Raw genomic sequence first — 12,018 nt, 5'->3', positions numbered from 1 at the left:
TGGTCCTGTAGGGATCATCCACCCTGGGTTCCCTGTATTTCCAGTTCCTATCTGTACCAGTGTACATCCTCTGGTCTAGCCAGACTTGCAAGGTAGAATCTGTGTCATGATAGTGGGAACGGGGAGGAAACATTTAGGAACTAGAGGAAAGTTGTATTTTTCATCGTTGTTACATCGCACCCTGACTGACTCATCTCCTCCCAACAGTGCAGGCCCAGTTTCTTAAAGAGGATGATAAACCTTTATCAACTCCTGATCAGTTGAGCCCCCTCAGTCAAAGGGAAGTTAGTTTCCTTAATTCAACCCATTGTAGAGATAAAACAAATATATATGTATACATACATATGTATAAAATCAGAGAAGGATGTAAATGTTAGTCCTCAAATTTCTACTCTCAAATAGCTTTCTTTTTCTCCTTCATTCTGGGTACTCTTAAAATTCCTCCATTTATAAGCACAGATTTCAATCCATGAACACAAACATCTCCTTCCTGTATACCATATGCTATCCATAAAACAAAAGTGAAGCCTAGCACCATTAAAAGATTCTTTTCAAAGCAAGAGATAAAGTAATTTTTGCAAACATATGTATAGTGGTATAGAGGGATAAAGGGAAATCCTCGGGTTGTACAAACTGTAAGTGTTGGTCTGTTAACCAAAAATTTGGCATTTAAACGCACCTCAGACGAAAGGCCTGGCAGTCTGCTTCCAAAAGGTCAGAGCCATGAAAGCCCTGCAGAGCCCAGTTCCACTGTGGAACGCCAGAGTTCACCAGGAGTAGGAACAGACTCTAGGCAACTAGTTTAATTTGGGGGTTGGCTGTTTTTTAAATGGAGATATAAACAATCTGCTTCCCAAAAGGTCACAGCTTTGAAAGCCAAATGAAAGAGTGCAGTTCTATTCTGCAACATGTGGGGCACCATGAGCCAGAACTGGCTGGATACCAATTAGCTATGAGGATACAGCTTGGAGAGATACTCATTACCATGTTGCCAATTCTGGCTTACAGCAACTGCATAGGGCAGAATATAATCGGCCCATAGTTTCCACAGCTGTAAATCTTCCCAGTAGCAGACTGCCACATCTTTCTCCCTCTTAGCAACTGGTGGGCTCAAATAACTGACCTGTCAGTTAACAGGTGAGCACTAAACCACTGAGTCACCAAGACCCTAAAATTATAAAAACCAAGTGTATATTAAATATGATTGCGCGTTTAAAATCTTTTTACATCTCTTTGTATATTCTAATAATTGCCAACAATACAATTTTGAATTTTTATATTAATAATTTTTATGAAACATATAATATGTCATTATTCTATGATCCCTTTATAAACATTTCATGCAATTTTAAGTTCTAGGAGTATCTTTGTTGATAACAGGAAAAAAGAAAAGGTACTAATGATTTAACTATTACTCAAAATATTTCAAATAATATTTTAAAGTAAATTCTTCATTTCTGTTCTGAAAAGGACTTCACTCCTAACCTAAACATTGGACAATGGAAGTTTCATTATGTATCTATGTGAATTATCAGTCACACCAAAAAAATCATTTTCTTTTATCAAACAGAAAGAAACAAATACAAACAAGTTGGATTTTCAGATTTACTGTAGAAATTACAACTATAAACTTATTTCTCTTCCCAAAACATTGAAAGAACCAATTATAAAGTTGTTTTGCCATAAAAATGTTAATCGAAACATTTTCAAATTAATTCCAAGTTAATCAAAACATTTTTCTAAATATTCCTGGATACTTCCTGGTATACTAGGTATTTAATATTAATAAGAAAAAGAAACACAAGTCTCACAAGTATTCAAAGACAATTCTTAATCCTTTTTATAAGCAAAAAATAAAATCAATCTGATTATACTTTTTCAGCATCACATTTTAGGAAAAAATATTTTGATTCAGTTTTTGGGTGGTCAAAGCAATGAAATAAAATAAACTTTTACTAAAGATGACTCTAAAATTTCTAATGTTAACTATATTAGTAACATGGAAAATTTTATTTACAACTCTATCTACAGATTTAGTGTATGTTAATAATAGCAATATCTGATCATTCGGAGAGACAATGATATTTCTGGAGACAGACTTTGATAAGGGTAATTCAAATAGCATACAATTGTTTTCAAAAAGACAGCTCCATGATTTTCCTTCCTTTGCTCTTTTTTTTTTTTTTTTTGTAAATTCTGGAATTTTTGGTTTTTTTAAAATCGTTTTATTAAGGGCTCATACAACTCTTATCACAATCCATACACACATCAATTGTGTAAAGCACACTTGTACATTCATTGCCCTCTTCATTCTCAAAACATTTCCTCTCCACATAAACCCTGGCATCAGGTCCTCATTTTTCCCCTCCCTCATCGCTCCCCCCTCCCTCATGAGCCCTTGATAATTTATAAATTATTATTTTGTCATATCTTGCCCTGTTCGACGTCTTCCTTCACCCACTTTTCTGTTGTCCGTCCCCCAGCGGGGAGGTCACATGTAGATCCCCTTTGTTCACTTTTCACACTGAACAGCCACATTTAGAATATTCTGATTAACCATAAATTGTGTTCAGCAACAAAATTTTATGGTTGTCATCAAGGGTCAACAGATTTCTCTTTACTTTACAGGCAAAAATTATATTACCACAAAATAAAATGAGAGTGGGGTTAGTTAACTTGAGCTACCAATACGGCATGATGCTAGATAGTAGGCTAAATTGATCCTTTGATCCTGGATCCCATCAATTAATTTCCAGCAACATCCAAATCCCGCTGGTCAATGCTTCCTCAGTCACCAGGGGAGGCGGCCAAATGTGCTGCTGGATCAGCACAAACCCACCCCCATCAGGCCTAGTTAGTAACTATACTACAGTACACACAAACCAAGTAAAAGTTCTCATCCTCAGAGAGAGGATCAATCATATACCAACTGAATCCCAAAATAGATCATCTAAGACTGTAAATGACACTTCAAATGCTAAATTGTAGATATATAAGACATTTTAAAATCCAGATGCATTCATATCACATCAATATTTATCCACCGAGTTTAAAAATACCACCGCATAAACTGTTGAGTCCTATTGCTAAGATAGACAATATGGGGCAGTAACATTCTTTTTTTCAACTATTAAGTATAAAACACCTAAAAAGATAATCACTATGCCTGAACTTCTTAGCTTTAATAACCCATGTACTTACTTTTACCTTTATGTAGTAATTGTACCAGACACAAATCTGTTTCTTTTATTACCGGAAATAAGCAGACCCAGTTACTTTTCCACCTCAATTTCTCTTCTGACTACAACTCTTCCCCATACTATGTTACATGAGGCAACGGAATTAGCACTTCAACGCATGAGGCGGCACCTTCCTAGAGATTGTGGATTCCTGAAACAAGCATAGCGTCTGCTAGTGCTTCCACCTGTAATCTATTGTGGAGCATAAATCACCAAGCTCTATGGTATTAAGAGATGTGGTGGCACAGCTGATTACACCTTTGGGCTGCTAATGACAAGATGAAAGAATGCATTCTGACCCAGGAAAAATTCACAACGTCAGAAACCCTATTTAAAGTTGCTAAACCAACATGGGTGCTCTAAGTACATGGTATTAATTTGTTCACAGATGGCCTCTCCTAAACACTGGACCCTTATGTTCCCAAACTGAGCTGATCATTGGAATCACCTGGGGATCTGGTGAAACTGGAGATCCCCAGGCTCTTCCTCAGAGATTCTCAATCAAGCCTTTAGGCTGCAACTGGAGCCCGAAGATATGGGGTTTCACCAGATCCCCAGGTGACTCCAATGATCAACCAGCCAAGTTTGGAAACCTGGGCTCTAGACTATAAAACTCTATCGGTCCTAAAGCATGAGTCCCTGGTGTCGGGGTTTGTGCTTAACTTTAACCTAAAGGTAGGCAATAGGAATCCACCAGTGGTGTGCTCAGATCATTACAGCCAAAACACAAGGGACCCTGTAACACATAACGTCAACATAAGTGTGAATCACCTAAATGCCAACTTATTTAGGCACTCAGCAGACAAATGCCAGACACAAAGAAGACAACCTGTCCAAACACTGCGTGAAAAAGCGAGAAACTGATCCTTTGAATCTCTTCTCCCCCATATCAGTAACCCCAAAACCAAACCTATGCCATCAAGTGGAGTCTGACTCAAAGGCTCTCCATAGGGTGTCTGAGACTAAATCTTGGCTGGAGCAGCTGGTGTATTAGCAGTTAGTGCAAATATGGTCACTTGTATTTTTTGTATTCATCTTTTGACCCAAGGTACATCCTTCCTTTTCCTATTTTCATGGGTCTCTGTCGAAGGAAACAGCTTGGATTATGTCCAGCTCTTTCTCCAAAAGAAATATCCCCTACAACACAAAGCATATATTTAACCAAGAAAAATCTCAAAATGCCACCCTAAATTAAGCATGGTCTCCTTACAAAACCTAAGAACCTACCCATTGTAACACCTGGTTACATTTTTTTCTGTGCATGGTTTTTAATTTACACTAAGACAAGAATGCTTCCCGATATAGCTGGTGTTAAGAAGGATGCCTGCCTGGAGATATGGAGGTGGGAACAAGAAAAAAAAAGACCGGGGTGAAGAAACAATTTAGCACATTTCCACCTTTATCCCAAGAGAATTTAAATAGGAAAGGGGGGGGGGGAATTAAGGCAGAACCTGTAATTCAGAATAAGCCATGCAGAAAACCCGATGCTGAATTTACATACTGTGTGTTTTATCCTGCCATGCTTTCAAGTAATTTTTAAATATATTTTTTTCTTAAACTGAGAATCTTTTATCACTGAGCACCTGGATCTCATCTCACCCTGTATCCACTCTCGCCTCCACCACCCCATACATGCATGCATACACACACACACACACACACACACGCGCGCGCGCGCGAGCTTCACCACCGAGTCTTGTGCCAAACCATCACGGGAAAATTAAACCATCGGGTTCATTTTCCTAATTCTTTCAGGAAAACAGGCGCACTCACCCCCCCCTCAAGAAAACAAGCAATCTAACAGGACTTGGGGTGGGCGGGAGGAACGGTTCTTTATCACGCAGCTTCTCATGCTCCAAAGGGAGAAAAATGACAATAACTTCTAGTATCCCCGCCGTTAGACTTAACGCCCACCCCCCTCCAGGTCTTCGGAGGCATTTACATGAACAGAAAACCTATGGACTTTACTTTGCGGCAACAGCGCCCCTAAAAATCCTCCACAGCTTGGGGGGGGGGCTATCATTCCCGTCCTCGTCCCCCTTACATGGGGGGAGCAGCATTTTACCAAACAAAACGCCCCTCTCCGCCTCCCGCGCCGGCCCCAGCACCGACCCACCGACCGGCTGCGAGCGCGGGGGCGGCGGAGGGCAGGAGCCAGGAGGCGGGCACCCCGCGCACGCCCCGCTGGCAACAATGTTGCAAAGCTCCCGTTTCCGCCGGCCCGAGGATTCCCACCCACCCCGCGGCCGGGGCTCGCCTTCCCCCGCAAGCCTCGCCGGGCCCGCGCTCCCCGCGCCTCCGGGACGCGGCCGCCGGCCGGGGTCCTCCGCACGCCCCTGCCGGGCCAGGCCCGGGGCCGCGCCGTACCTGAATGTAGTTGTTCTCGCAGTAGTCGGCCACCCGCTCCAGGTTCGTGTAGCTGTCGAAGAGGGCCCGGCGGCCCCCCGGGATTTCCTCCTCCAGCAGCATCTGCAGCTCCGCCATCTTCACATGCTCCTCTTCCACCTCGTACGGACCGCGGAGGTAGCGGGGGCCGCACGGCCGGGGCAAGCCGAGCCTGCGAGAGGAGGAGCGGCGGCGGCGACCGGGAGGAGCGAGAAACAGCCCCCGCCCGCGACAGGGGAGGGGGCGGCGAGGCCGGGGGCGGGGCGCGAGCCGACGGGCGGCGGGGACGGTCACCGCGGCGACGGCGGCCGGGCACGCGCACGCGCGCTCCCTCCCCTCCGCCCCCGGCCTCCCGAAAAAGATTCCCACCCTCCGCCGCACTGCCCGCCCCTCCCCCACTTCCGGCGTCTCCTAGCGACGGCGGGGCGGGAGCCGGGCGGCGAGCGGGAGCCGGGGCGCGGTTAACCCTTCGGCCCCCCGCCGGCTGGGCGGCGGCGGCGGGGGTCCCCCGGGCGGCCTTTGTGAGCTGGGCCGCCTTCCTGAAGGCTCTTCCGGGGACTTTCGGCGTTTCTCCTTTAGCGCCGAATCCCTGGGGAGGTCTTGGGCCCCAGGAACCTCTGCTCCCGATTGGAGGCCAGAGTCCATCCTCCCGGGAAGATGCCATGTGCCGGGGGGAATCAAGCTCCCAAAACTTCCATGCTGCGGTCAGCGCTGCCTCGGAAAGGACATCCCCCTTTCTTAACCCCAGCTCCCCGGCACTCCGTGTCACTGCATTATGTGTCCAGCGGGGCGGCTCCGATCTCGAAGGCCGGCCTCTGGAGCGCAGCGCGGGGGGGTGGCCTCCTCCTGCGGTCCGCTCGCGCGCCGAGGACCTGTCATTTCTCTGCTGGCGGGTTCGCTAGCTCAAGTTCTAACATCGGTTTTGCTGGTAATCGTTTCGTTCCTCCCAGGACCGTTCAACGGATAGGATCAAAGTTTGTGCGAAAGCACCCTGAAAAGGGAAAATCGAATGTACGTCCTTTTGATTTTGCATAGTCCATACATTGTTCTTCCCCAAATAACCAATTCCTTGTACCCCTCACTGCCATTCTTTAATGCAAACTTCGGACAACTACTGTGATACTAAACCCAGGACTTTGACTTGTACCGTGAAAGTCAAGGTTGGCTCCTGGTGCACCCTTGGACATTTGTGATTTACTGCAGGAAACACTTAACTCTTGGTCTTGCTCTGATGATCTTCACTGATTTTTATCTGTGTGTTTTTTTCTGGTAATGAGGAAACTATATTAAAATTTGTTTTAAAAATTGTTGAATAACATCATTACCAAAACGTTGGAGCAATTCCCATTTTTGCATTGCTTTATGATACAAACATTACTACTTTGTGGGAGTTTTCACTTTGGAATAAACGTTGGTCGATACCAACTAGGTTTTTTCTTAAGCACTTTATAACCAATGTCTGTATTCATGGTTCTTAAACGTTAGTATCAGGAACCTGTTGCAAACATTAGGTCAAGCACACTTTTCTTTCAGATTCAATTCAGTAGTTAAAAATACTGCTAAGAATTTGAGTTAAATCTCCCAATTCTTCTACTACACGTATTCCCACCTAGCATCCTTTCAAGAAGCCAACAGCAACAACAAATGTAGTGGTGGAGTCAATTCTGTGTGCAACAGAATGAAACACTGCCTGATCCTGCAGCATCCTCACAATTGCTGTGCCCGAACACACTGCTGCAGATACTGTGTCCCTCCATCTTGTCATGGGGCATCTTCCTCTTTTTCCGCTGCCCCTGTACTTTACCAAAATACAATGCCTTGTCCAGGGACTGGTCTCTTCTAATAACATGTCCAAAGTAGATGAGATGAAGTTTTGCCATCCTTGCTTCTAAGGAGCACTCTGGCTACTCTTCTTCTAGGGCAGATTTTTTTGTTCTTTTAGCACTCTGTGGTTCTTTCAATATTCTTGCCAGTACCATAATTCAAATGCATGAATTACTCAGTCTTACTCAGTGGCCAAGTTTGAGATGCATGTGAGATGACTGAAAATATTATGGCTTGGGCCAGGGGTACCTTAGTCCTCAAAGTAGCATCCTTGCTTTTCAATATTTTAAAGAGGTCTTGTTTGCAGCAGATGTACCCCATGTAAAGCATCCTTTGATCGATCGGTTGCTTCCATAAGCATTGATGTGGATCCAAGCAAGATGAAATCTCAGACAAACTCAAGTCTTCATTTAATCCATATTTCTGGTTGCAATCCTTGATCTTCATCAGCAAATGCTTCAAGTTTTCACTTTCAGCAAGCAAGTTGTGTCATTTGCATATTGAAGGCTGTTAATAAGCTCCTTTCTCCAATCTTGATGACATATTCTCTTTCATATAGTCCAGATCCTGTGATTATTTGCTCAGCATAAAGACTGAATAAATATGGCAAGAAGAAATAACCCTGACACACATTTCCAGATATAAACCATACAGTATGTCCTTGTTCTGTTCATAGTACAAGGTTTGCATACAATGAAGTATTCTGGGATTCTCATTCTTCTCGAGGCTAGCCATAGTTTGGTATGGTCCACACAGTTGAATGCCTTTACATAGTCATAAAACATAAGTAAACATCTTTCTAGAGTTCTCTGCATTCAGCCAAGATCCATTTGATGGTAGTGAGATCCCTTGTTCCATATCCTCTTCTGAATACAGTCTGAACCTCTGGCAGCTCTCTTCCAATGAATTTCAGCTGATCATTGTTAAATAATCAATGATATTGTTCTATAATGTGCACAATCTGTTGGGTCACCTTTCTTAGGGATGGATGCAAAATAGGATTCTTATCCAGTCATTTGGCCAGGTAGACGTTTTCTAAATTTCTCGATATAGATGAGTGTTTCTAGTGTTTCATCAGCTTATTGAGATATTTCAATTGGTATTCCATCAATTCCTGGACCCTTGTTTTTGGCTAATGCAGTGCAGCTTGAACTTCTTCCTTCAGTACCATTGGTTCTTGCTCATATGCTCCCTCCTGAAAGGATGAAATGTCAACTGGTTCTTTTTGGGCAATGACTATATTCTTCCCATCTTCTTTTGATGCTTCATTAAATATTTTGTCCAGGGAGACATCGGACAGGGCAAGATATGACAAAATAACAATTTATAAACCATCAAGGGCTCATGAGGGAGGGGGGAGCGGGGAGGGAAGGGACAAATGAGGACCTAATGCCAGGGGTTTAAGTGGAGAGAAAATGTTTTGAGAATGATGTACAAATGCGCTTTACACAATTGATGTGTGTATGGATTGTGATAAGAGTTGTATGAGCCCCTAATAAAATGATTTTTTAAAAATAAATAAAAAATTTTTTAAAAATTTTAATAATAAAATAAATATTTTGTCCATAGACTCTTTCATGATTGCAACTTTAGGCTTGAATTTTTTCTGCTTCATGTGTCCTTCCTTTTTTGGTTTTCTAACTCGAGATCTTCGAACATTTCATTATAATACTTAGTCTTCTCAAGCTACCCTTTGAAATTCTCTTTGATTTCATCATATCTCCCATTTGCTTTAGGTACTCGATGATGCAGAGCAAGTGTCAGAGTCTTTTCTGACATCTAGTTTGATCTTTTATTCCGTCCTGTCTTGTGAATGACTTTTTTACTTCTTCATGATGTTCTTGATGTCATCCCACAGCTCATCAGGTCTATCACTAGTTTTCAAGAGATCAAATCTGTTACTGAGATGGTCTCAAAATTCAGGCAGGATGGGCATAAGGTGGTATTTTGGCTCTTGTGGACTTAATATTTTTCAGCTTCAACCTACATCTGAACGTAAATATGAGCAATTAGTGGTCTGTTCTATAGTTGGCCCCTGGCCTTGTTTTAGCTGCTGATACTGAGTTTCTCCATCATCTCTTCTCACAGATGTAATAAGTTTGATGTCTGTGGTTTCCATTGAAGAAACTCGTGTATAGTCACTATTTGTGTATTTGTGATAGTCATTGGTCTTGCAAAATTCTGTCATGTGATCTCCCACCTTGTTTCTATCATCAAAGCCTTATTTTCCAACTATTGTTCCTTCCTCTGTTTCCAACTTTTGCATTCCAATTGCCAAGTTTTTCAATGCATCTTGATTGCATGTTTCATCCATTTCAGACTGAAGTCATTGGGCAGAATTCTTTGATTTCATCATCACTAGCTTTAGAGGTATGTAAGTTTAAATAATAATTTTATTGACTGGATATTATCCTATCACTAATAGTGTTATACTTTTAGACTCTGAAATGTCCTTTTTGATGATGGATGAGATACCATATTCCTCTGTCATTCTCGTCATATTAAACCATATGAATCTCTTATTCAAAATGGCCAATACCTGGTACATATAAGAGCTCACAACACACAGAATCCAGGTCAGATAAACCCCTCAGGAACAGAAATGGGAGTAGCCATACCAGGAGACGAGGGGAAAGGTGGAGGAAGGGGGAACGGGATCTCAATGACTGACACATAATTCACCCACCCAGGGGGATGAACAGCAGAAACGTCAGTGTAAGATATGAAACAATAATTTATAATGTATCAAGGGGTCACAAGGGTAGGGGGTTGTTGGGAGGGAATAAAGAGGACCTGATACCAAAGGTTCAAATAGGAAGTAGATGGCAGGGGACGGAGGGGTAAAAATGAGCTGATACCAAGGGCTCAAGTAGAAAGAAAATGTTTTGAGAATGATGGCAACGAAGTACACATGTGCTTGACACAATGGATGTATGTATTGATTGTGGTAAGAGTTGTATGAGCCCCCAATAAAATGATTTAAAAAAATAAATGATTTTAAAAATGACAACATATGTACAAATATGCTTGATAAAATTGATGTATAGAATGTTATCTGTAAGAGCCCCCAATAAAGTCATTTAATATATACATATATATTCAAGCAGAAAACTAGTTATGGCAAGTGATAAACATGTAAATGTGTAGAAACAAAAAATAATGGCCAATATCAGTCTATTTCAGCTCACTAATGCCTCAGATATTGATCTTTGTTCCATTTCATTTTGACGACTTCCAAGTTTCCTAGATTCATACTTCATACAGTCCGACTTTCAATTAGTAATGGGTGTTTGCAGCCATTTCTTCTCATGTTGAGTTGAGTCTCCTCAGCCAATGAAGGTCCCAAAGGCTTTACCTCATCTGGGTCATAGCGGTCAACTCTACTTTGAGAAGGCAGCTCTTCCTCATTCCTTCTGCCGTCCAACTTGAAGGGCTCGTCTGCTGGCAAAGCTCTCTCTGACAACGTTCCACTGCTGTTCATGAAGTTTTGGGTGGCTAATTCCACCAAAGCGTACAGCCTGTTCCTTCTTCCTAGTCGGGAAACTGCTAAAACTTGTTCACTTTGGGTGACCCTGCTGGTGTTTGAAAATACCACTGACATAGCTTCTAGCATCACAGCAATATACAAGCCACCACAGTACAGCAAGTTGGTGGGGAACTGCCCCAAAAGCTTCCAGAACTTATTTTTTACTGGAGCAGACTGCCCCATCTTTCTCCTGTGCAACAGGCAGCCAGTGTGGACTGCAGATCTTTCAGTTAGCAGCCAAGAGCTTAACCACACATCAACAGATTGCTCTGAGGGATGATTTATTGTCCCAGGACTCACTGGATATTCCCAATCACCTCGTGGGAAAGTGGGACAGTGGCTAAGGAAAACCAAATAAGAGTGGGTGAATGTATATCAAGGTTTTGACTATACCACAGGGGCTACAAAAACAAAGTGCAGTTAGAAAGCTCCTTAGAATGAAAGAGGGTGAGACGTCATCTCACGTACTTTGGATGTGTTTTCAGGAAGGCCTAGTCCCCGGAGAAGGGCTTCATGCTTGGAAAAGTAGAAGGTCAATGTAAAAGGGGAAGGCCCTCACCAGGAATAGACAGACACAGGAGCTGCAACAATGGGATCAAACGTAGCAGTGACGGTGAGAATGGCGCAGTGTTTCCTTCTATTGTACAGAGGGTGACTGTGAGTCAGAAACAGGTCAATGGCACCTAACAACAACAGGAATCAGTGAGGGGGCAAAGCACCCTACTCTAAGTTTTAATTCTTTTTTTTCTAATTGGTGGCAAGTAACCTCTTTGGATCTTAGTATTTGTAGCTGAAAAACTCAAAGGGTTAAACTCAGGTCAGTAGTTCTCAAACTTGGACTTGAATAGGAAACACCTGGAGGGCTTATTAAAACCTTGATTGCTAGGCTCACCCCAGGATTTTTGATCAGTTGGTCATAGTTCTAACAAACCCGAAAGGAATCCCTGGCTGCAAATAGTTAACATGCTCACCTGATAACTGAAAGGTGGAAATCTGAATTCACACAGAAGCACTTTAGAGAAGCCTGGTGAAATATATATATAA

General features: G+C 42.7%; 1 protein-coding gene across 28 annotated transcripts in view; it reads right to left on the bottom strand.

Annotated features, from left to right (window-relative positions):
• The window catches only part of ABI2 (abl interactor 2), a 113,607-nt gene extending 107,795 nt beyond the window's left edge, over positions 1-5,812 (bottom strand). For 19 of the 28 annotated variants that reach the window (XM_004701544.2, XM_045295589.1, XM_045295592.1 and 16 more), the window contains exon 1: positions 5,607-5,812. In XM_004701544.2, coding sequence (XP_004701601.1) covers positions 5,607-5,723 — 117 coding nt within the window. In that variant the 5' untranslated portion in view covers positions 5,724-5,812. The remainder of the gene's footprint in view (positions 1-5,606) is intronic. The other 9 variants (XM_004701542.2, XM_045295552.1, XM_045295604.1 and 6 more) reach the window with 1 other exon arrangement.
• Between the last annotated feature and the right edge of the window lie 6,206 nt (positions 5,813-12,018).

Source organism: Echinops telfairi, unplaced genomic scaffold (genome assembly GCF_000313985.2).
Source record: "Echinops telfairi isolate 266 unplaced genomic scaffold, ASM31398v2 ScPeMD7_3;HRSCAF=10, whole genome shotgun sequence".
In the NCBI taxonomy this organism is placed as follows: domain Eukaryota; kingdom Metazoa; phylum Chordata; class Mammalia; order Afrosoricida; family Tenrecidae; genus Echinops; species Echinops telfairi.
This window is presented reverse-complemented; position numbering and strand designations above follow the sequence as displayed.